This window comes from Colletotrichum abscissum (genome assembly GCF_030869225.1).
Source record: "Colletotrichum abscissum strain IMI 504890 chromosome Unknown Scaffold_20.1, whole genome shotgun sequence".
In the NCBI taxonomy this organism is placed as follows: Eukaryota; Fungi; Ascomycota; class Sordariomycetes; order Glomerellales; family Glomerellaceae; genus Colletotrichum; species Colletotrichum abscissum.
This window is the reverse complement of record NW_026850099.1, coordinates 491,236-515,045: the sequence shown is the minus strand read 5'-3', so window position 1 is coordinate 515,045 and position 23,810 is coordinate 491,236. Positions and strand designations below refer to the sequence as shown.

Sequence of the window (23,810 nt, the reverse complement as noted above, 5' to 3'; positions counted from 1 at the left end):
AAGTCCACAGACACAGTAGTCCTAGCAAAATGGCAGGAAAGCCTCTCCGTCTGGCCATGAACGTAGGCAAAACCTTGGCTCTTAGTCATGTCATGATGGAATATGGCTTCTTCATGGGCCCAGCATCGGGACCGTCCATGCTTCCAACATTTCAAGTGGCAGGCGAATCAATTCTAGTCGATCATCGTTATCGTTACGGTCGCAACGTACTTGTTGGCGATTTAGTTCACTTCAAGATTCCAATCTTCCCAGAATCCGATGGCATCAAACGCGTGATAGGTATGCCTGGCGACTACGTTATGCTAGGCAGCCCTGATGCAGAGAAGCAGAAGATGATACAGGTAACGACATCTAGGTCATCGCCCAACCGGAAACCCTTGCTAAGAATATCTGTGTAGGTTCCTCAGGGTCATTGCTGGGTTGTGGGTGATAATCTCGAAGCATCGAGAGATTCGCGATTGTATGGCCCAGTGCCTTTGGCTCTGATCAGGGGAAAAGCTGTCAATAAGCCATGGTGGCTATCGCTTCTCTCCCCTGGAGGGACAGCTGAGAACGGGCTTCGCGATGTCTAAGATGGCCGGGAGTGAGTGGCGCACAAGATTCAAGAGCAACTGTGCCATGTCACAAATACGATACAAGAAAGACGCGAAAGTTGTCGACGGGAGACTCCGTAAGCTGAATTCGTCACAGATTGTGAGTTGTTCTTCCAATCCTCTAAAGTATGATCCTAATTACAACGGGTAGGGGAGCCAATGGCACCAGATAAAAGCTCATCAAGCCTGTTAAAAGGCCGAATAATATGAGACACGGACGACCCGACAAACGAGCCATGATGCTTGGTACAAAGTAAAGGGTTCGGGTCTTCCTGATAGGAGAAACTAGCCCGCCCCTCTGGCGGCATGATCTCGCCAGTGAGGGCAGGCACGCCAAAATAAACGCTCCTTCAAAATGCTTCTACGCCGAAATATAAACTCAACGTAACAACCGAATCTCATTCTGCATGACCAACGCCAAAACACCGCCGACCAGAAACCCCAGACCCCTCGGTCCTACTGTAGTACCCTGCTAGGGAAGTTGGAGAATGAAATAATGTTGCAAAATGCCCTGCAGAGGTCATGGTTTAACCTTCAATGTGAGACTTCGAGCCGCTCTGGCCAAGAAGCTCGAGACACCGCTGTGCTAAGTTGACAACTTCGCCTTCATCGTCGTCTTCGAATTCGTTGTCCGGCTCGATCTGACGGTTGGCGATCTCCTTGATCTGATCAACAATGTCTTGTGCTTGGCCAATTAACTGAATGAGGTTTTTGTCCTCGGACTCGAGCAACTGAAGCAAAGTCCAGATTGCTATGTGCTGGAACGTAGCATCGCCGCTCTGGAGGAATCTCGTCAAGTATCCGTGGATACCGCCGTTGGGTTCTTTCCAATCCTGAACGAAGACCGCGTAGTCTCCCACTATTGAGGTGTTAGATCAAAGTTTAACATGGTATGATGGAGCTGAACAAACCTTTCGAAGAGAGATTTCCAAGAGCTGCAGCGCTGTTGCCCTGGACTTCGATGCTAGGTGAATGAGTGAGAGGAATAAGAACTTCAAAGACGCCGAGGTTGAGAAGATGAGACTTGAGCTCATCGCTAAGAGCCAAAACAGCAATCGCAGCGGTCATCTCGGACTGAACGGTAACCGGCACATCGAGGACGAGCTGCTTGCACTTTTGAACTGCGCCGGCATCAAGGACGAGGGCCTTGTTACGATCAGAGCTGGCAGCGAGGTTCCTAAGGGTTGAGATGGCGTGGCACTGGATCTCTTCGTTCTCGGTAGAGCCCAATAAGTCGACAAGGGGCTTCAGGAAACCGGCTTCAATGATGGGCGACTCATTGAGGGGGTGGATCGAGATGTTTCGTATGCAGGCGACGGCCGAAAGAATTAAGGGGAGGTAGGATGAAGACAGGAGTCGAAGCAAAGGCGCGAGACCGTTTGACCGCACAATATCGAGTTGGTACTTCTCGTCAGAAGCAAGGTTGCGAAGAGCGAGCGCTGCCTGGCACTGAACCTTAGGTGATGATGAATCCATAAGCGTGACCAGCGACGAGACGAGCTTGGACTCAGTCTGGGCAAGTTTGCGTCGGTTGTTAGCATCGACTGCAATGTTGCTGAGAGCCGTTGTGCAGTAGTACTGGACGTCGACGTCAGATGAAGAGAGAAGCTGGACAAGAACCGGAATTGCGCCGGCGTTAACGAGTTGCTGGCGGTTCTCGTCTATCGTCCTGGTTAGTTCAGAGTTCAAATTTGCGAGATAAAAACGCCTTGCCTGAATGTGTCATATTTAGCAAAGCTCCAGTCGCGTTTCTCTGAACCCGCATGTCCCGCGACTTTGCCAGCCTCGTCAGAGGGCCCAAGGCGCCAGAGCGCGCAATCTTCGCCTTGTTCTCCTCATGTGTGGCCAAATTTGTGATACATCCAACTGCGTTGCACTGTACCTCAACATTCGGCGACAACATTTGCCTAATGAGTGGCGTGAGTCCGCCGAGCTGGACAATCAGAACCTTGTTTTCGGCTGATAAATCGAGTCAGTATCTACTCTGCAGTCTTGCCTGTTACGCTTCACTCACTGTTGACCGCGAGATTTCCTAGCGCCGCGCTGGCGGCGCGCTGCACCTCAATATCGGGGCTTTGCAAGAGGAAGAGGATCGGTTCGAGAGTATCACGATCGACCTCGCGAACATCTGGAGCAGCTTGTCAGCATATCTACGCCAAATGCTACGTCGCAAATGGCATCCTCAATGTGATCCTTTAGTCGACTACAAGGCTAGAGGACGTACCTCGCTCTGTGATTTCGGCAAAAGTCAGGCTTGCGCTCCGTTGCAAGTCGATGTTTTCGGAGAAGACGAGGGTGCTGAGAGCTCGAAGGGGTTCGCCTGAGAAGAAGTCGGTTTCACCCCGCTGAAACAACGTCAGTATGGAAGGTCGACGAAATAGACCATGACGAAAAAAGCACATACGTTTTCGAGATACTGGAGAAGGTCGGCAACGGCTTCTCTTTCGCTATCGGCGAGGACTGGTTCGTAGAGACCATCGCGGGCTCTCCCTACATGATCACCCATTAGCTTTGGCGATGTAGTCGGCATGACGATGGAAAGCTAATACCTCCGCAACATGACTGGCAGGCTCCCATGGCCGAAGTGGGCTACAAAGGCCGATGTTGATGATATCGAGACTCGATGTCGAGGTGGTGGTCGAGAAAGTCGGGCCTTGTTTGTTTGGATGGGGCTTCTCTTCGCAACACGAACGGTTTGGCCGCCCGACGACCAGAGGGATGCGGAGCCTGTGGTGACTCTGGCCACTGGATAGCAGTGTCGATTTGACGATGGAGCTAGTCTGAGAAGCAGATTTTGATGCAAGTCGATGGTCAGCGAATTGCGACGGTCGGTTCTAGCGGGTGGGAGAGGCCCGAATATTAGTCGGTTGATGGGCGATAGAGTCGGTCAAGTGAGGTTTTGGGAAGAAAGCGACGGCTGCTCCAGTTGTCTCTCGCGGAGCAATGACCCAGGATCAGGTTGCAGCAGCCCGCAGCAGCAATCGGAGAAGCAGCACTGGGCCTTTCTGAGGTTAGTGGGGACAGGAACGACCAGAGAGTGCATAGGTACCAAAGTGCTAGTAGCAGTCACCAAGCAACCAGCAAATGGAAAGCAAAGCTGCCCTGCTCGGAAAGCGTCAGACAGCATGGACAGCACAAAACAGCGGTGCACTCTGCATACCTCACCTCTGGGGTGGGCTTCCACGCTTCGTACCGCGCCAGCACTGCCAGCAGCTTCAGCAGCAGCTCCAGCACAACGAAGCAAATGCCCGTGGAGCCCAGTGGGACTGGTGACCTTGAACCTGCAATCTAACTTGTTTCGGTCTAGAGGCTTTCAAAGGGACCCAGTGCAAGAGGTACGTAGCGAGTGTACCTGCAGCGTCGTCCGGCTTTTACTCGTGCTGTGAGTGGACGGTTGTTTGTTTCTGCGACGAGACGTGGAAAAAGAGAAGGACCCCACCCACCGCCTCACTCTTCCAACTTCGCACCGCCGCTGCAGCCAGCAAGACTTTGGAGGGCCAATTCCCACCTTACTCCTAGGACCACCTGCATTCCTCTCCTCCTCCTCCTCCTCCTCCTCCTAGGCTTCTCTTCCATGTCTCTTCCCTCGGGCGGACCTGCCGCGGGAAGCCTCGAGCTTGATCGGGAACAACGAGCACGGACCATCTTGCTACCCTTCCACCACTTTTTATGCCTTCACATGTGGGAACTAAATTCAACAAGCGTCTCCCATGAAGGGAGGAGTTTGTCACCTTGTGTTGTGCACCCGCCTCATCTTGCATCGAGATTTCTTTCCTTTTATCCAGATGAGCGCCTGCAGTGTGCCGCGGCCGGTCCGGGGTGACAGCATTCCCGGAACTACGCTAGCGACGTTGTGGCTTGAATTTGACATGACTCTACGTACTACGTACGGATATCTTTGCGCCATCGTACCTAAGGTTACCTTTGGGTGAGTGGTTGACAGCCTTCCATGGGATTCTCTATGGAGGACTGTGGTGAAGACCATCTCCAACTTTCACATGGCTGACTATCTACCCACCAAGCCAACCACAATGTGCACCTGAGCGATCGTGACATTGCTCTTATCTGGGAATGCACGCATTCCTGGGGTCGCATTGAAATGTGACACAGGTAAGGTAGCTTACGTTGCTTCACGATACACCACCTCATGACCGTCCGTTCCGTGATTTGGCCTTCCTATCTGCCTGGCCTAAAGCCAAGCTCCAGATGAGCGCGAACCAGATACCTAGGTCTCAACGTGCAGACGTTCCCTACAGCACACTCAACTGTGGTACTTGGCGATAGCAGCCAAGTTGCCAAGCGCTTTGGAGTCAGAAATCCAGGGTCCAGTCACACGCAATTACAATGGCCGCTTTGATCCTGTGCCTTGTACTTATACATACCGAGTATCCGTAGAGCTGGGTAGAGAGCTTCTAACCGGCGCCTTCGACTTTCATTTTGTGATGCTTTGGCGATGCAAAACGAAAGTAGATAGAAGAACAAAGGGGATTTTGTCCTATTATCTTCCGTCTGATCAAGTAAGTATCATGTGCGGTGTCGGCCACGTACCTAACCTATATGGAATGGAGGAAAATTTGCAAAAAATGTCTCGAGGTGCATGCCTCGTCACGCCCCTTCGAAGATTTTGGACGTGTCTCTGAAGCTTGAGCCGAAGCAAGACAGTTTGTCTCGAGTAAGGCGAGGTATCGGACAATTATAGGCGGAAGGGATCATCGTTCAGATATCCCGTTGAGCACCTGCAGTGTTGAAAAGTGCCTCACGAGGTAGGTATACCTTATCTCTCTACCTACTTGCACATGGGCTTGTTCATCGAGAGGGCTTCATAGAGGCTTCGTGGAGATGTAACACCATCCATTACCAACGGCGAAATGCGTCATTGCACAGCAATTCGCCTCCATCGCCATACGGAGCTGATGCTGCTGTACACAATGAGCGCAGCGCTAGATAGAAGCTATAAGCATCTCGTTGACCTGATTGACGACCGCACCCGCTAGGCTAAACACGCCAGATTTCGACTGGAATACAAGTTAGAACACCAAGCATCAGGCGTTGGACGCCCCCAGCGACCTAATTCATCGACTGGGTTTGCCCAAGTTCACTGTTCAACCCATCAGCTTCAACTTTTCCTTGTCTTATCCTTATCTGCCTTATCTTAACAAGAGGAACCTAACGGATACCCGACGCAGTCCAGTTAGAAACAGAGGTACGGCTGCAGTGGGCAAGGCAGCTAGGAACGGTATGTACCTTTCATCTGAGGTAAGACAAGAGGGACGGTACAGTTGAGATAACTGTTATTTGCTACCTAGGTACCTTGCTACTGCCGGTGCCACCAGTGCCACTACCTCAGACTTACGACCTTGCCTCTACTTCATTGCTTCCTGATGCAGGTTGGGAGGGGAATAGAACGGCGCAAGGAGAAAAAAATCACCAAGGCGTTCAGTCCAGCCCAATCCATTCTCCAAACCACGAATTCCATCCCTCCGTTTTTCTTTCCTACCCATTGTCTCTGCCTCCCGTTTCCCCGTCTCCCGCCGTTCCTCCCACACGTCCAGAGGGGCCACGCGCGCCATTAGCCCTCCCACGACGACGCAATGGACGACCCCTCCTCCTCCTCGGCTTCGAAGGACAATGCCGGTCCTGGTTCCATGCCCACGTCGCATCCAAGTCAACAACAGCCTAGCGGTAATGGTCCACTACAACCGCCTGTAGTCGCTACCGCTGCGTCCATCGCGAGACCACATGGTCACGAGCTTCCCTTCGTCACGCCCTCTTCATACCTTCGCCCAAGACCACCCTCGGTTGCTCGCAAAATGCCAGAGAAGCCGCCCAGTCCGCTCGACAAGGACCAGATTCAAGGCCTGGTAAGCTACATGTGTTCTTGGACCCCTCCCTCGACCATCTCGCGCATCGCCGATTTATGTGCTTGAGCCCGCGTGCGCCCCTAGATGCGAGCGCATGCGGGGTTATGCTTCTGCCTCGAGACCGTTGCGAATGGGCATATTTGTACCGCAACAAACCGTCGCTAATTTTGCTCGTCTTTGTAGAGGGCAATTCGCGATTTCCTCAAGGTCCGAACCAGCTACGATGTCCTACCGCTCTCCTTCCGCCTCATTGTCCTCGACAACGACCTCTTGATCAAGAAGAGTCTCAATATCCTCATTCAAAATGGTACGAGTCATGCTACTCTGTCATAACGGAATGTTTGTTCTGACCGTCGTCCTAGCCATCGTGTCCGCGCCGCTATGGGATTCACACAATTCCAGATTTGCCGGCCTTTTGACGGCGACAGATTTCATCAATGTGATTCAGTACTATTGCCAGTTCCCTGACGAGATGCATAAGCTGGAACAGTTCCGACTCAGCAGCTTGCGAGGTCAGTGGCGCTCCCATCGCCGTCCAGGCTTTCGGTTGCATACTAAGACGCTTGTCAGATATTGAAAAGGCCATCGGGGCCTCTCCTCTAGAGACCGTATCCGTCAACCCCATGAGACCACTCTACGAGGCCTGCCGCCGCATGCTCAAGACTCGTGCGCGCCGAATTCCCCTCGTTGACGTTGACGACGAGACCGGGCGCGAGATGGTTGTTAGCGTCATTACACAGTACAGAATTCTTAAATTCATCGCCGTCAATAACGAACACAACACTGTTCTACTCAAGAAGTCCCTCAGGGAGATCGGGTTGGGCACATACAAGGACCTTGCTACAGCGCAGATGCACGATTCTGTCCTTAGTGTGGTCGATATGATGGTCAAGCAAAACATATCCTGCGTCCCGATTGTCGACAAGTACAACCGCCTACTGAACGTCTTCGAAGCCGTCGACATTATTCCGTGCATCAAGGGGGGCGTTTACGAAGAATTGCAGTCAAGCATTGGAGAGGCACTCGTCAAGCGTCCCGACGATTCGCCTGGCATTTACACTTGCAGTCCCGAGGACAGATTAGACTCGATCTTTGACACAGTCCGGAAGTCAAGAGTTCACCGTCTCATAGTAGTGGACGACGATAACAGACTGGCAGGTGTCATCTCCTTGTCCGATATTCTCAAATATGTGCTTTTGCACGGCGAAGAGGACGACGTCGTGGGGCATTAAGTGGGAATAAAAACGGAATTGCATAGAACCAAGAGCGACGGATCCTCGCTGGAATGACTTGGGAACTGGTAGACATGGTAATGAGCATGTGCTAGGCGTACAGAGGCGTAACTGGGAGGAATACCAGACGGTGCCCGAATTTCTTCATTTTACTTTCATTATAGACGATCGGGAGGCTTACGGAGAAGTTGGCCACCTGAATGCATTACGAAATGAGAACATGTCCCAAGTCATTACTATCTATTGCGAGGTGTCCCCGTGCCTCTCGACATGTTGCAAGATGCAAAGCAGTTGCCTTGCAAGGAGCTTTTTCGGAATACGCCTGACGAGACTGGGTCGGCATCGGGGAGGCCTGCAGGAGCAGTACTCGTACACCGAAGTACCTATGGCAAGTAGTATTCATTCACAATCCGAACATCGGATAAGATATCCCACCAACAGCTCGCTCGGCCATGCTGGGCAGGCACGATACTTCTCATACGAGCCTAAATAGGTAGGCAGGTAGGTAGACCCAAGCACCGTTGACTTCTTGACCCTCTCCATCGTCCCCATGTTCTCCATCGTCCCCATGTCAACAATCTTCGACATCTGACATTGGATATTCTCCGCTTCAGTACCAGACAGTACCAGCGGGCTCCAGCGTTCGATCTCGCCCACTTTTGGCCAAAGAATCGATTTCTTTTTTTTTGCTATGCAGCCTTACGACAATGATCAATCACTATCATCGGGCCTGTCTCGGGACATCGAGACTGGCACCATCGAAAGCCAGACCGTTAGCACTGCGCCAACCAGTACTGCGCCTCTTCAACCACCCATCACGACCTCTGTGCTGCCATCAAGGGCCGATCCTCAACCGCTAGCCACATCAGGTACTCTTCCTGCTTTGGTCACTGGAGATGGTCGACGGAGCAGGGCTCTTCCAAGCAGCGTGACATGGACTTCTTCTGTCGGGGACTTGGCCCTGTTGTCAGACACAGACGAGATTCAGGACCGTCGAATTTTTGTACAGGACTACAATCGGTTGGCCAAGAAAGTATAGCAGCATTCGACCCTTTGGAAGCATTCGGCATTTCACTAACGTATGATGACAGCAAGGAATTCGAGTATTGTCGGTGGATGGCTTCGAGGGAGGAGTAAGCTTCAACGTTCTCATGGCATGGGACATCACTAACAAGTCTAGCGACATGCACTGCCAGCCATTATGACTGAGAAACGGAGGTGGTGGTCTCGAGTACTCCGTTCAACATCATCAGGGCAACCGCCTACCTCGCGAGGAGCACCCCACGGAGTCCGTCACAAGCGAAGCGTCAGCGACATTGCCCTACAATTGGTACACTCTCGCAAACCTGAACCCAAGATACTCGATCTACAGGCCATGGTTCGACTGAGTGGGAAGAGCCTTTTGCATCTCCCTGCCGACTATGCTATTGGCTCACTTGTTGTGCCGACTTGCTTCAGGGCAACTGCCCAATACTTGGCTCAATATGGTATGTGAATAACATCACCGGACATGTGAAAGCTTCTTCTGATATCTTCCTCTGTAGGACCTGTCACACGCGGTGTATTCCGCATTCCCGGTTCGCTGCGCGTTGTCAATGCAATATTCGACTACTACTGCTACGAAAAGCCGGGAGAAGAAGTCACAAGTACCATACGTTGCCCTACTTTGCCATCACATATCAATGCCGGTGCACAAGATGTAGCTTCAGCTTTCAAAAAACTGCTATCTGTACTCCCGGGTGGCATCCTTGGCTCTCTCACCCTTTTTGACGCATTGGTCGCGATTCACACTCAGCTTCGTGGAGAGCCAGAACTCAGCAGAACGAAAGAATCCAAGCTTCGTGCTAGACTCATTGCCATGGCTATTGGGACCATCAATTCTCACTTTCGTCGGGAGCTTATTTGCGCTGTATTTGGTCTTCTTTCCCTTATTGGACGTGCTGCTGAGACAGCAGCTCGTGAAGATGAACAGGGCCGGCCACTTCCAACGTCAGATTTGATGGGATACGTAGCTTTGGGGATCGTATTCGGTCCTCTCCTGGTCGGCAATTTGCTCGACTCCTATACAATGAAGCTCGCAAACCCTTCTTCGGGCTTGCTGCTTTTCCCCCTTACCCCGCCGCGTTTGAAAAGGGAACGACAGCGAAAGAGCACTATCCAAGACAATACAGACTCCATGTCTGTTGACAAAATTCGCGTGGCAAACGACATCACCGAGATGCTCATCTCAAATTGGAGAGAAGTGGTGCGCAATATGAAAGGCTTGTCGAGTTTCCGGGGGCCAAATAAAGATCTGGAAAGCACGAGTCGTCGGAGATTTCTTCGTTCATCGAACTCTGACTCTCTGGCCGTCGGATTGCCTAGAGGTTGGAGGAGCAAGCACTCTTCGCCACAATCTTCCATCAACCAACATAGGTCGAAATCACCCGTTACTCCAACACCGGCTCCTAGTAAGTAGAGAGGCATTCAAAGTCTCAGGATTATGGTAGCTGACACACTTGCAGAGGCTTTGGGTCTGACATTGTCGAAGACTACAGGGAATCTAGATGATTCGCTTCATGTTGGAAGACTACGGCCGAAGTCTTTCCAGGTGCAATCAACTACCAGAATGCCTTTGCGCCAGTCCCTCAATCCACTCTCTCCCACGGCGGAAGAAAGTCTAGCAGATGATCGAGACCTCAAGGAGAGTAAATTAGGATCGGACACAAAAGCTGTTTCACCACATACGCGAAAGCTGGGAAGAGATCGATCAAATGACTCTGAGAGCAGCGTAAAGCCACGCGCCATCAAATCCCATGCAGCTGCTGCAGAGTGTCTGGCTGGTTACGTGGGTGAATGTTCAAAGAACCAGAGCTCGCTTGACGCAGCCCAGACATTGGCGGGACACCGCAGGCAGCGTTCAATAGGGAGTCCCCGTGTATCGGAAGAAGTCCCAGTCGAAAGAAACTCGGCGAAGGCATCTCCAAATCGACTGCCATACGCAATTTCCAAGAAGGGTATCTGGCCGGTACAAAGAGATGTGCCCAATCCAGGGAACGAATTCGTAAGGCAGTCGGGGGGCTGTAGGCCAAAGACAAGCGGGATGGCCTCTTCGGCACTTCGTCGATTCGTTGGTAGTGATTCCAGCCGAACCTCAAGTTCCGGAAGCCCAACAGCTAGAACCTCAAAGACAAGGCATGCATCGCCGGATGCTGTAAGCCCATGTACGCCCACTCCGCCCAAAATAGACTTCATCACAACAACGACGTCAGATTCCGTGTCATATTTGAAGTCTAAAGGCCATGGTATGGGCAGAGGCGCAAATTCTACTGAGGAAAACCTTGACAAGTCAATCTCGGCCAAGGCGAACTTCAGAGAAAATAGCTTCGACGGTAACCGGCTAGGTGGGAAGAAACCAGATGGAGATGTCCCGAGATCGAACTCGCCTTCTCAAACTCCGCGTCAGAGCACAGAATCAAATGCTAGATGTGAAAGCATTGGCTCCGTTCAGGTCACTCCAAAGGAGTTTACGACCAAAAGTGCGTCACAGATTCAGCCTCGACTCCCCGTTGCGGTCTCGCCAGAGGCGTTCTAGGAAAAACTGCCTTCGGCCGATCTAATCGACGATAATCTCCCTTCCTCGATCAATACTAGAGATCTAAAGGACAATGCAAACAAGCTTGTTCCTCGGCGAGCCGATGTAAGTGGTGGCATCTCTCAGGGTCAGTCAAAGTCTCAACGACCGCCAATGTCGCCTCAGTCGACTCTCTCAAGGCCGCAGAGTGTAGCATCCATGGCGGGGGAAATCGCGCAACGCTCTCGAGCATCAAGTTTGAGACCTGTCATAACGCCAGCTCGTCCGTCTGGCGGGAGCTATGGTAGCTCGACACCATCGCATGGATCTATCTCAAAACCAGTGGGAGTGCGAGCCATGGCGGCCATGTTTGAAAATGCGTCCCAGGAGTCGCCTTATGTGTCTTTCCCTACAACCCCTCGCCCCTCCCGGACGAGTGTGACGGATTTGGGTCTGTTCCAATTAAGGCAAGAAACTGAGTCTTTTGAAACACCGAAAACGAAAGCATTGGTCGTAGCTCCGAAAGAGAGTGACCCAGATCCAGGCTATGAGCTCTCGGATGAAAGGAATCGACAGACAGGCCATAGACTGAGGTCTGTCGCTGACAGCACCGGGTCATTGACTGTTCCTGAGACAACCGAAGCTGACGGAGGTGCCGTCCATCTTGATAGGCCATCTCTGACACGACTTCGGCAAACACCAGATTTTTCGGGGTACAGGAAGTCTCCTTTGAAGGTGTATACTCTGGAGAATGACAAGAACTTACCTCATCTTGGGACCATGACAAGTCCCGCTCAGCAGCCGCCTATTGCACAGCATGTCGTATTTCCCCGTCCCTCGTCCACTCTATCAGTGTGTCAACTAAGCGAGGATACCATCCCGGCACGAGCAGGAAGCCCGGGCAACAATTCCATGCTTCATGCACAGATTCGAAGTCTTCAGAGGCAGCTGGCTGTCAGGAATGATGAAAACGCGTCTCTTCGGCGTCAACTTGAGACAAGAGATAACTTGGACATTGGAACACTCAGTGAACAGCTTCGAGTATCCAAAAGAGAGTGTGCCATGTGGAAATCTCGTGCCGAAGCCGCAGAAAAACGAGTCTCGGTCCTTGAACACTTCACGCGGAAGCTGAAGGGTATCAAAGGAGGGGATGCGCAAAATGACACTGATGTTACGTCGCGAAGCGGAAGAGACAGCATCGAAACGTTGGCAACAGAGGATGGAGAAGTTGTGGCGGAGAGAATCAGGAGGGCTATGAGAGGGATGGATGGAACGAGGAGCAGTGATGGCGGGGCTGCAGCTTGGTGGAACGATGACCGGCGAGGTAGCAACACCAGGCACTCGGGAAGCGTGGGTGGGCAACATCAGCCGAAAATGACAGAAGAAGCATTGCTTCAGATTTGGCAGGCAGTACAGGAGCTGCTATTGGAGGATGAAGACTGAATATTGGCACGGGAGGCCCATGAGCCGGCTGTGTCAGGATATGGGCGCTGGGAAGCCAGAAGCATGCATCGGGGCTTGATTATAGACATTGGGGTTGTCTGGGTATCAATATGGTTTTACATGTCCTACGCTGACGAGCCGACACGCAGTTGTAACAAAGGTGTTATCATGAAGTCGTAGAATTTATGTTCTGCAAAGAGGGCTACCTATCAGGCCCGTCCCCGACTGCGCATTACCCGCAACGCCCGAGAGTAGCATAATGGGATACTAATCACTATCCTCCCCCGGGTCACGGCGAATCCTCCACCGCCCTGCATCATCCATGCGCATAGCGACGGTGCCGACCGCCATACGTCCGATACCGTCCAAAATAGCGCCCAAGAGCTCCGAGTCGTCGTCGAGGACAACTTCCTTGACCTCCACTTCCGGCTCCCCTGGTTTCGACCTCTGCCGACCAAGTTTGCCTTCCTCAACCTCTCGCCCCTTCCTGGCTTTGACGATCCTACTGGAGATCTCAGAAGAAGCCTTGATCTGCGGATGCTTTGAGGTGGAGGTAAGTTCGGGCGTTGACGAGGCGAAGCTTGGCCACGTGGGTATGTCTAGTGATGGCGGTGTTGGAGGTCGGACTGGTGTGCGAGAAGGGCGGTAGGGGAGACTTGTCCTCTTGTCGTGGTTCACGGTTGAAGATTGTCGGTAGTCTCGATCATGTTGGCGGGGTTGCTGAGATGCCTGAATGGTGGAGGCATGACGCTTCTGGGTCTGGGGTGATGGGGGGTGAGTTAAAGGGATAGGGGTAGTTGATCGGTACCGCGTCAGGTTGGGGGAAGGTGGGGTTGGCGTGGGCGGGATATATCGGGGCGGTCGACGTTGAGTGGGAGGTGGTGTTTGCTGCTGCTGCTGCTGTCTCTCATAATCATGCTGGGGAGGGTGCTGTTGCTGTCTGCGCAGCTGAGTGGAGTTCGCCGTGGTTGTGGTGGTCGTCGCCGGCCGGGTCACGGGAGCTCGGGGCGTAATGCGCGCGGGTTGACTGGGTGCGGGAATGTTGAACTGGTTGCGCCCGTATACACGCCCGGACGGCTGGTGCCGTCAATTGTCAAAGACGAAGAGGGGCTTGTAGTGATGCGTTGCCTCTACTACGGCCGCAGCGAGCTGGTAGTCTAGAGAGGTTTGTCAGCGGTGTGCTTTTTTTTTGGGGGGGGGGGGGGGGGTGTTCATGATGAAAGGTGCTGCAAGAGGGTTTGCTAGAGATGTTGAGAGCATGAAGCACGTTCTTGGACATGAGATGGGGATGGATCTTTGAGCAGAACAGCCCCATGATGTGCCAAGGATACAATTTGCTAGGCTCGAACGACGTCTTAAGTCCTCATCACAGAATGCCGTTTGAACGTGACGGGACACATGATCTCTAGACAGATGAAACTAGTGGTACTCACCAACACCGGGTCCCAGATCGCGGGAGGTAAGGACTTTGATGGACAGATCAGGATTGACCTTGCCGATGATCTGAGCACCGTTACCATTGGTGAGGTGCACATCCTGTCAAGGGTTAGCGTCCATCTATCGATATATTAAAGTCGGTCGAAGCAAAGCCGTGTTGCCTTGACAGAGATCTTGGGCTAAAGACCTACGCGATTGAGAATTGCAGTGACGTTTCCGTCCGCGTCAAGAACGGCAGAATCACCACGCAGCTGCAAGACCTTGCCAATGAGCATGACGTTGCGACCGACGTAGTTGTCGAGGTACTGCGCCGTGATGCGCGGGGTCGAGGTCGCTTCGGCCATGGCTTGACTGTCGGTGTTCTTGGTTCAACAGGCTGCTGGTTGTGCGAGGATCTGCGATGGGTGTTACAGACCCAAAGTGTATGGCTGTGACAGAAAGGCAGTGATTACACTGATTGGATGCAGTTCGTCTTATGCGGGACGGTTGGTCGAGATCTTTGGGATGGAATAGGCCTTGATCGAGGGGCAGACGCGCCGCGACAAGACACCCTCGCCCGGCACTTGTCGCGGTGTCAGGTGACCTGTCAGGTGGTCTGTGATGACACACCTTACCCTATCCGGCCCATGGAGATCTGCGCTGGTCCCTGAACCGTTCTTAGAGATCGTCAAAAACGTTATATTAACGGTATCCTATCCTCGCAACCGTCTCAATCATTATCTACCCATCACAGGGGAGATGACAGAATCGTTCCCTTGGCGAACCATGACGTGGCCCCGGGACAATTGACTTTTGACCGCCTGAAATTCTCGTGGTGTTTATGCCCAATCGGACATTTCACTGTTGATTTGAAAGACTGTGTCGAGTCCACCCACCAGACCGAAGCATGGTGAGCGAGTCACCAAAGTGGTGCCCTGTGGATCTCATCCTACCACACAAGACTTTTCTCAGGATGGTTTCCTTGCATCCCTATGATGTCATCTGAGTCCCATTGCTTGTTTCTTTTCCCTGAAAGAGTTTGCAGGGCTCCGGCCGATCATTAAGCATCTCGTGATGGAAAAGCGCACCGTGTTGATGGCTGACAGTGGACAAATCTCCCTGGTAGTTCCTACAGTGCCTCGCTGCAACTGACCTTACCTCTAGCACAAGACGACATTATTTGACGGCTTCGTCTTACATCACATCGTTCTTCGAAGGAGGTCGACTTTAGAACGTTGGCCTTGATGTTATCGATCTCGTTTTACGCCTGGTCCATCGTTGCTCGGCATGTTTCAATGTCGCCCTCTGACGACATTGCTCGTTTATATTGACTTTCTGGACGCATGAAGGGTCCTCCGGTGCAACCATCCAATCAAACCACCTTTTTACGCAAAATAACAACGGCTTTCTGTCGCTCAGCATGTTATTTCTAAGCCCCTAACACCTGTCGAGGTTCATCGCGGGTTGAGACGTCAATCTCTTTCCATTTTGGGGGCTACCGGTCTCGGCGGTGCATGGCAGGCTGGGAGAAACTTGGAATTATGACAGCGGCAGGCAATCAATCGAAACGCGACGACTCGCCTAGGACCGAAGCAAGACGGGACATGAGTCGGCGATGGGGACGCCGTAATCACTCCACTCTGGCATTGGCGGTGGGTGGACAGAGTAGCAAACTTTCCGTGTTGTTTACCATTCTGTGACCCAATATTAGCACATGATGCATCTGTCAAGACGATGTGGCATCGAGTTGAGCTGCGTTGACAACATCACCTGTCGTTCCTCGGATCATGCACCTAGCAGACAGCGGCTGATAAAAAAATATTGACTTGGGCGGGTGGCAATGGCAACAAGACGAATTCAGGGTCCTTTGGCGGCAAGACATAGCTGCAGGGAGTGGCCAGTGAGGCCAAGGCCCCTGACCGGGGTTGGGCAGACATCTCGGTTGAAAACAGGGCATTCTGTAAAGTTTGACCTCCTGTATACTGTAGTATATCCGTTCGGGGACGCGTGCCGCTGGTTTCTTCACGCGCGCAACATCCCAATGACCTCAATGATTTGTCCAAAGTTCGTTGGTCTGTAAGAAGGCGGTTTTGGGAGGTTCCTTGGCCGCTATCCTTTCTATTATAGGCGGATGCTGGGGCATTCCAAAGTTATTGTATTTCTGGTCAAAGCCTCAAAGGGGGTAGTCTCCGCCAGCAGCAGGAGATAGGCGGACATGGCGGGAATAGCGAGTGACATCAGGCTTGGAGTTGCCGTTTTTTCTCGGGCCGTGACAGTGTCGTGGATCGCAGCACGGCTACCCGGACTAGGTTGTCAGGGTGCTCACTGGGATCCATTGCGACATGAATCGCTGGCGTAGAATCGGCGATCTGGCATCGTGATATCTGGCGCAGACAGCCCAAAACATAGATTGATATACTTGTAGATCTGAGAGACATCGTGAGCTTGGGGCAATCTGTTCAACTTGGACGTGACTTTTTGGTCCCGACGCATCTCTTACTCACCACGCTCACGTAGTGTGTAATGTGTGCAGATGCGGCCTGCCGGGTATGCCGGTCGCTCCATGGAGGAATGAAGGTTACCCAAGATGAGACCACGCCGGGACAAGTCGAGACGGGATGAAGACAAGACCAAAGACGGTAGCAGAGGCAAAAACATTGGTGTTCGATAGTTTCCAGGGAGGGAAAGCACCGCGAGTGCTTAGCTGGCTCCCTCATTACTCTCGTTGTCAAGATGCAGGTTGATGTGGGTGGACGAGAAGGGTAGTTGGGTTTCCGCCGTCCACAGTGTCCCTACGGTGTGAGTGGTAAGGTATGGAGGAGCATGCACTGATGCAGTGCGGTGTCCAAGGTGGGCGAAGTTGAGAGCTGTTTTCTGTTCACGGTGGTTTGGCGTGACCGTTTTGGGCGACACTGAAGTTACTGAACAGTGAGCACTCTGGATGAGGTGGGCTGCCCCTCACTTTCTCCACTCAAGGTACCAAGCGTTCCCGAGCTTTCCCCCTGCACCTACCAGCCATGAGCCATGGCACGCCACGCTCAACAGCAAGTGCAAGTGCCAGGAAGGATTGAAGCAAGCAGGGCCCTGGGCAGGCAGGAAGCTGGCAACGGCGGGGCCGCGACGATTTAGGTGGCATGGATGGTGGAAGGAAAGCTCAACCCGGCGCCCGGACCTTCCACCGAGAGCACTTTCCATTGGTTCCCGGACAACATCAATGTCACATCCCATCTGTCTTGATGGTCGTGGTGGTGGTTGCTGGTCCTGCACTGCTGCTGCTGTTCCCAGACTTTCACACCCACCCCTCGCTGTTCCAAGTCGCTCTCTGGTCTGTGCCCTCACCCGCACCGGTCATGGTCCCTGGTGGGCACTTGGGCTGGATTCCATGGCTTTTTTGGGAGTATCCTTTATGGTAAAGTCGGGCAAAGTGTCGTCTGGAATGCGTCGCTGAATGTGCCTCTTCTGAGGTTGCTAACTGCAACTAGCTCGAACTTAGGCACTGACACACCATTCGATGCGTCCCCTCATCCCCGGTCGTCCGTGTATTTCCCTGGCAAGCAATGGCTCAAGGGGTTATGAAGGCAGTTCGGCGCCGTGGGCCCATTTCGGTCGCCGGTGTGTCGTACAGAAAGGGAAGAAGAAAGAAGCGTAAGGAAGAATATGGATCTTGAGGACTGTACGGATAGTGCAATGACAAACGGCAACCGGCGACGGTATTGAAGCGTAGGTGCCTACCATTATCTTTATTATTCTCCGGAGTTTTTCATCCGAAAGAACAGGGACTTGGTCGCAGCTTTCCAACTTCTGCCAACAATTAGCCCCCAAGGCAACGGCCCCATGGCGAACCCAGGAAGGACAAGGTGATGGTGGGAGGGGGGAAGGGCCGGCAGGGTAGGTACCTAGTGACTTTGATGAATGTGCGGCGTGCCTGCCTTCTCGTCAGTCTCTGGCATCCAATGGGTGCCAACCTTACATGACCTTGCACAGCAGAGGGGTCGGATCGGGTGGGTGGGTGTCTGTGTCTGAAGACGAAGTGTTGGATGAAGCTTAGACGGGGACTCGGGAGGTCTGGTTGCCTTAGCTTGTCCAGCAGTACTTATCTGCGATAATTATTAACATCCAGCTCTGCTACACTGCACAGCTATGGCACTGTCTGAGAGGCAAAAGGTGCTTAGCGTAGAAGCTATACTGTCTAGGTACCTTACTTACCCCGCCATTTTGTGTCGCGCAGCCAAGGTAAGCTGAGGTGAATTCATGTAGTGTATGGTGCATCGTACGTACCCAAAGCAAGGGAGGTTAACGAGTGAAGTTGCCCAGCTACAGATTCAAATGGTCGCAATGGTGGTGCTGGAAGTCTGGAACCGGTGCTGATATTGGCGCTGCGTGTGTACATCTACCATCGACTGGGTGTCTGCCCGTGTCTGACAGATAAGGTGCCTGTGTGTTAGCTTTTTGGTTTGACCTGATCCAATGTGATTGCTTCTGCCGAGGGAGCAACACTTCAGTCTAGCTAAGCTGAGGTAGATGCACCATCTCGCCTAACTGCTTTTCTCAGTTCTGAATGTTCTACGGATACCTACCTGCCTTACCCTCTTCGAGCTAACTGGAAGCAAGGTAGCGTGAGGTAATTGGAGCCTGAGCTAAAGGCAATTGTTAGGGAAAATGCTGTTGAGGAAAGTAGAAATGTGGTGTTCGAGGCAATGCAATTGTCGAAGCTCCCGTCCTTCCCGACTGCCCATCTCATGTATGGTATGCGGTACTCCGTACCTCATGCCATTGAAATTCCCACCCCCCATTTCCCTTCATCGCCTTCTACCGACGACGACTTCCCATCCCCGTCTCTCATCCCCCCTCTTCCCAACCTGCACACTGTCTGTTCCTGAGAAAAGCTCCTACCTGCCCACACCGAGCCTCTTTGATCCCACATCCATTGTCAATTCCGCTCCATCTGGATTCCACCTCTGCTTCTCTCTGTCACAGCTTGCTAGCTCTGAGCATCATTCTGATCGATTGCCGGAGCCTACTCCGCTGCCATTCGCCTCAGCCAATTTGGCCTCGATCCTCAACACGGCTCCGAGCATCACCATCCCTCTCTTCTCTCCAACAACCTGGGAGATCTCGTCCGGCTCTGCTTCCGTCGTCTTTTGCTTGGCAACCTCCGACCCATCCCTGCCCTCCCGCCGACATCTTCCTTGTGTGACCGCGACTGCGACGGCCCCATCAAACTGCAAGCATTACCAGCCCAGTGCCCACACCACCACCACCTGAGCATCCTTGTCTGGCTGATGACAAGACGTTGCCGCGCTCTCACCACGCTGCAACCGGCACAACGACAATAGGCTGACTGTCATGACATTGGCCTTCTTCGCCGACATCGACAAAGCAATACTCGAAGCTCAGTTTTACGACTGATCGATATTCTGTCTAGCTGGGTGCATCATTTTCCGCTTCTTCCTCGAACCACGAGAGCTTCCGTACGCTCCGGCTCGTTAGCAGTCTTTCGGCTCGTTGGAACGGCGCTCCGCTGATCTCTGCCTACCGTTTCCCGTCAACAAACGCCCGGTCGCCGGCCTGCTTCGACCGTATTGCTCTCATATTGTCCGGATCGGCAGCTCTCCAGATCCTCGACAGTGACTTTTCTCACTGACGCGCGATCAGCTGCCCCAATCATCCGTGGTACGCAGATTTCAAACCTTCATTGAGAACCCCGCAGTACCTTCAGACTCCCGTCCTCAGCGATATATCGCAACATCCCTTTCACCAGCCCCTCCCGTCCTTACCGTTTGCGCCGACCTTACCCTTCTATGTAACGTACGTCTCCTCGCCCTGTCGCTCCATCCCAGAACCCTTTTCGGGCCAGCGTGTGGTATTGCCTTTCTGCGTGTGGGAGAGTGCGAATACGGTGCCCCGTTTACAAGCGACCCCTCCGTTTCTACACAATATCAAGGTATTCTCAATTACTCTTGATGATGCCTGTCTCCCGGCTCCACCGAGTCACCCACTTCCATCCGCATCATTGACCTGTCGCAATCCTAATCCATCGTTCCCTCATACTACCTCTTCTTAATCCTGTGTACACCTTCTTTGATATTGCCAAACGCAGACACTGACCATTAGGCATTATAGCGTGCCCTCCTACGTTTTCGATCTCGACGAGGATCAGCTTCGCTTTTTGAATAAAGCAGCACCTTCTCGTACCCGAAGCCACCACACGTCCTCGTTGACACCGCGCCCCCCAGCCAATTTCGGGTCTTGTCTATCGCCAAGTACACGCAGGCGTCGAGATCAGTCCGCGTTTTTGGCGAAACTCTTCATCGTGTGTTTTCTCGCTTTTCCACCTTCTTGCCCGCGATCTTCGCTTTTGCCTTGTTTTACCCTCTCGTACTGCCCGGCGTCGTTATCGGTCCCTTGGGTACTGTCTCTCGATCCAGTCAGCAGGCCCAGAGCCAGTGTCACACGCAAACCACTTGGTAGTCTTTACGCATTGGGTAGGTCAGCAGCGCACGATAAAACGTTCATTGTCCTACTTTGGACCAGATAACGCTTCCCCACCACCGGAACACCGTTTTTCAGCAGAATTTGAGCTCGACACCTTCGCCAGACCTGGCGAGGTCCTTAACCTGGACGATGAATACCCCTCCGAGCTTCTTCAATGATGCGGTTGATATTGCAACACCGACTAACAATGACTTCCCCAGCGATCAACCACGAACACTACCTCTAGATTCGCTCGATTTAGTCCGACCGGAAGACAGTGACACATCGGAGAACATGGCACACCACCCTTCCGTATATATGGCTGTTCCGGGTGCCTGGGATCCACTGGTGACTGGCATGCCCTCATTCTACGGCCATCATGGCCAAGCACAGTACAACACGAAGCAAGAAGACGTCGAAGATAGGCCGACAATACTCAACATACCTCCGGCTTCAACATTTCAATCGGGTGCGCGGGTCGACGCCAATATCTCGACGCAGCCTCGACCGTCAAAACCGAGTCGAGCAGCGGACCCTTATGATGCCAGCCCGCCCAGGAAGAAGGGAAGGAAAGGCAAAGCTCCGGAGCAGAACGACCAAGACCCGAAAAGAGACAAGTTCCTCGAACGGAACCGCGTCGCTGCGAGCAAATGTCGCCAAAAGAAGAAGGAGTGGGTCTCAGACCTTCAGGAAACCAAACAGGGACTGGAGAACCAGCATGCACAGCTGCAGATGGAATACAATGGACTGGTTGATGAAGTTACGAGAATGAAGAACGAGCTCATGTCGCACGCAAATTGCAATGATCCGAACATCAACCTATGGCTCGACAACGAAGCCCGGCGATTCGTTCAGGTGAGCGCAGAGCGTGTAAAAAAGCAAAGTCTTGATGCCAGCCGCATGGCTGGCAACAGGCCACTCGGCACTGGGGGAGGTTATAGACCGTCAATTGACAGTAAGAAAAACCCCTTGTCCCACGACACAGCATTGGAGGTGTTGATTGATGCCAGGTCAAATGTCTCTGATATCGCCTGCCCGCTCAGAGCGTGCTATGACGAGCCTGTCATCGAGATCTGGAAGTGATGCCGATATCAACTACGACCATATGCCCGACAGTGCTTTCGACCACGCATAGAGCGCTGTGGCTGGCGACGATGTGGAATGGATAGCAAGGCGCTAAAACTTGAGAAGCTGAGCTTTTCTGGGCACAGCATGATTAAGAAGCTCTCACTATCTGTAGTGGGGCTTCCAGAATAGGAGTTCGGATGGATTCGAGGACATAGCAATGCTATGATCAATGACTTGGGAGGATAATTACAACAAGGGACCAGACGGAGGAGTTGAGCCGCCAGCTACCGGACCAGAGCTGGGGAAACGACCTGATACCCGGGGGGAAAGTTGGGCTGTACATCTTTTGAGGTGAAGAATCCCACAAACCAAACTAGCAATAGGGGATTCGGATAGACACAAGATAACGATATGAACAAAGAAAATTCGGCGCAAAGCCACTGGGCAAATGCTATGATCTTACGCGAGAGGTGTAAGGCCCTGTTCAGACAGGATGTTTGATGGGGCAAGATGCTGACCCCTGGAGCCCTTTGGGACACCGTTCTCCCAAGTGGTAGTACGACGTGGATAGGTACATGGAGACGATATCCAAACGGCCGGAACATTGGTTCGAGCCCTACGGCAGAGCCAGCCGACCATCTGTAGCTTACCCGTGAGAAGCTTGCTCGCAGAGTGTTGTTATGGCGGGTCCAAACAAGCGAGCTAGAACGCTGTCATCGGCGGTGACGAGTTTGTCGTTTGCCGTATCTTGGACGGTCGAGACGTTGAGTATGCGGCCGTTCCTTCATGTTTTTTCTCGACATCTTTTCTCTCTCCAATACACTTCATCGAATCGTCTGCGTGGGTGTCGATGAAAGGCAAGTTTGGCGATGGAGTCGATCTCCTCTAAACACTTCCCCACTTTCATCCTCCCCAGGTCGAGCAAAATATGAGAGGTGTTCAACGATCGTTGGCAGCAGGGAACGTCGGGTTTCGTATTCTCGTATTCGATGAGTTCTCGACGTCGGTCGTAGTGGTGCTGGGGTGGGATGAGTTGAGCTTTCGACTTCGCTTCCGGGGAGGGGGGTAATCGGTGTCAGGGGTCGTCGGCTCTAATGAGCTTGAGCAAGTTCTTGCCAAGAGCATGATGTGATATCCTTGTTGGTGGAATATGGGTCACTATGAATGTCCTTGTCGGCTGTTGGCGCGTGTGGTGTTAAGAGAGTCGAGTTGAAGGTTGAGGACGAGGCGAAGCCTTGGGGAGCCGGTCGGTTTCACGAGGGATTGGATGGAGGCAAAAGGTTCGAGGATAGAGGGGGATAGGTAACAGACGGACTGAAGATCGGGTTTGAAGCCACTGAGGCATATGCGCAGTCGAGAGCAGTCGATGTATCGAAGGAGCGGGGTGTGAGACGGGAACAATAGCGTGAGTAGGCGGTTGAACAAGATCGAGGCTCCCAAAGACCTTGCCATGGAGACTGACGCGCTGGTACCAAGTGGTAGTATGTATCAAAGCCCTTCTCCCGTAGATCTTGGCGCCGTCGGAGGAGAATTGGGAAGCTTGCCTGAGAAGCTTGGGGGTGTACCTGGTGTTACTTGGAAGTGTGTTCAGGCTGGCAGGCAGCTTCAGCGACAGTACCAAAGTACGGGCACATCGCCATGCAAAGAGAGAAGCGGAAAGGGGAGGAAAGAGGAGCAGGAAAAGATCAGGTCGATATGCTGTGAGGGCAAGTCGGTTATCAACTAGAAGAAATTGGCATGGAGGAGAAGGAGGAGGAGGAGGAGCTTGCTCCGGGATCCTACGTCAGGTTTAGGTAGCTACAGGATGTACCTTAGCTTGACCTGCACTACGTCAGTACGGGCCCCCTTGGAGTCGATTCCCTGGGTTCCCCATTCGCAACGACAACTATACAATACCACAGCAGTGGCCTCGAGAAGCGAAGTGGGGGAGGTCGAAGGGGGACCTTGTCTAGTCGTCTTCCGGGGGGGTTTCACTTGCTTCCAGGAGGGAGGGGATGTCGCTCATGGCATCGCATGAGAGGTGAGTAGACGTTGATGAAGAGAGGGAATAAGAGTGACGATTAAGTCAAGTAGGATAGCATTCTTTAGTCTAAGGTACCTATGCAATGGTCATACAAGGACCTCTCTCCTTCTCGTTGGGCTGAAGTCTGAACTACCACATATCTACGTC

At 52.7% G+C, this 23,810-nt stretch overlaps 9 protein-coding genes across 9 annotated transcripts; 7 read left to right on the top strand and 2 right to left on the bottom strand.

Moving 5' to 3' along the window:
* Positions 1 to 29: 29 nt before the first annotated feature.
* CABS01_08772 (uncharacterized protein) lies at positions 30 to 572 on the top strand (the record flags this gene model as incomplete). The annotated part of the gene is made up of 2 exons (XM_060542130.1): positions 30 to 341; positions 399 to 572. The coding sequence occupies 2 exons, from the start codon at positions 30 to 32 to the stop codon at positions 570 to 572; spliced, it is 486 nt and encodes a 161-aa protein (XP_060401020.1).
* A 548-nt stretch (positions 573 to 1,120) lies between these two features.
* Positions 1,121 to 3,123, bottom strand: CABS01_08771 (uncharacterized protein; the record flags this gene model as incomplete). The annotated part of the gene is made up of 6 exons (XM_060542129.1): positions 1,121 to 1,452; positions 1,505 to 2,254; positions 2,454 to 2,552; positions 2,608 to 2,721; positions 2,818 to 2,938; positions 2,998 to 3,123. 6 exons carry the CDS (start codon positions 3,121 to 3,123, stop codon positions 1,121 to 1,123), a joined length of 1,542 nt encoding a protein of 513 aa, XP_060401019.1.
* A 3,061-nt stretch (positions 3,124 to 6,184) lies between these two features.
* Positions 6,185 to 7,686, top strand: CABS01_08770 (uncharacterized protein; the record flags this gene model as incomplete). Its single annotated transcript, XM_060542128.1, has 4 exons — positions 6,185 to 6,454; positions 6,638 to 6,761; positions 6,817 to 6,966; positions 7,025 to 7,686. The coding sequence occupies 4 exons, from the start codon at positions 6,185 to 6,187 to the stop codon at positions 7,684 to 7,686; spliced, it is 1,206 nt and encodes a 401-aa protein (XP_060401018.1).
* Positions 7,687 to 8,377: 691 nt separating this feature from the next.
* On the top strand, positions 8,378 to 10,236 carry CABS01_08769 (RhoGAP domain-containing protein; the record flags this gene model as incomplete). Its single annotated transcript, XM_060542127.1, has 5 exons — positions 8,378 to 8,719; positions 8,778 to 8,819; positions 8,867 to 9,173; positions 9,231 to 10,140; positions 10,191 to 10,236. The coding sequence occupies 5 exons, from the start codon at positions 8,378 to 8,380 to the stop codon at positions 10,234 to 10,236; spliced, it is 1,647 nt and encodes a 548-aa protein (XP_060401017.1).
* Positions 10,237 to 12,019: 1,783 nt separating this feature from the next.
* CABS01_08768 (uncharacterized protein) lies at positions 12,020 to 12,682 on the top strand (the record flags this gene model as incomplete). The annotated part of the gene is made up of 1 exon (XM_060542126.1): positions 12,020 to 12,682. One exon carries the CDS (start codon positions 12,020 to 12,022, stop codon positions 12,680 to 12,682), a length of 663 nt encoding a protein of 220 aa, XP_060401016.1.
* A 267-nt stretch (positions 12,683 to 12,949) lies between these two features.
* On the bottom strand, positions 12,950 to 14,463 carry CABS01_08767 (replication factor A protein 3; the record flags this gene model as incomplete). The annotated part of the gene is made up of 4 exons (XM_060542125.1): positions 12,950 to 13,759; positions 13,817 to 13,839; positions 14,116 to 14,218; positions 14,311 to 14,463. The coding sequence occupies 4 exons, from the start codon at positions 14,461 to 14,463 to the stop codon at positions 12,950 to 12,952; spliced, it is 1,089 nt and encodes a 362-aa protein (XP_060401015.1).
* A 2,576-nt stretch (positions 14,464 to 17,039) lies between these two features.
* Positions 17,040 to 17,546, top strand: CABS01_08766 (uncharacterized protein; the record flags this gene model as incomplete). Its single annotated transcript, XM_060542124.1, has 1 exon — positions 17,040 to 17,546. One exon carries the CDS (start codon positions 17,040 to 17,042, stop codon positions 17,544 to 17,546), a length of 507 nt encoding a protein of 168 aa, XP_060401014.1.
* A 1,295-nt stretch (positions 17,547 to 18,841) lies between these two features.
* CABS01_08765 (uncharacterized protein) lies at positions 18,842 to 19,363 on the top strand (the record flags this gene model as incomplete). The annotated part of the gene is made up of 1 exon (XM_060542123.1): positions 18,842 to 19,363. One exon carries the CDS (start codon positions 18,842 to 18,844, stop codon positions 19,361 to 19,363), a length of 522 nt encoding a protein of 173 aa, XP_060401013.1.
* A 1,359-nt stretch (positions 19,364 to 20,722) lies between these two features.
* Positions 20,723 to 21,707, top strand: CABS01_08764 (bZIP transcription factor; the record flags this gene model as incomplete). Its single annotated transcript, XM_060542122.1, has 2 exons — positions 20,723 to 21,527; positions 21,583 to 21,707. 2 exons carry the CDS (start codon positions 20,723 to 20,725, stop codon positions 21,705 to 21,707), a joined length of 930 nt encoding a protein of 309 aa, XP_060401012.1.
* Positions 21,708 to 23,810: the final 2,103 nt, after the last annotated feature.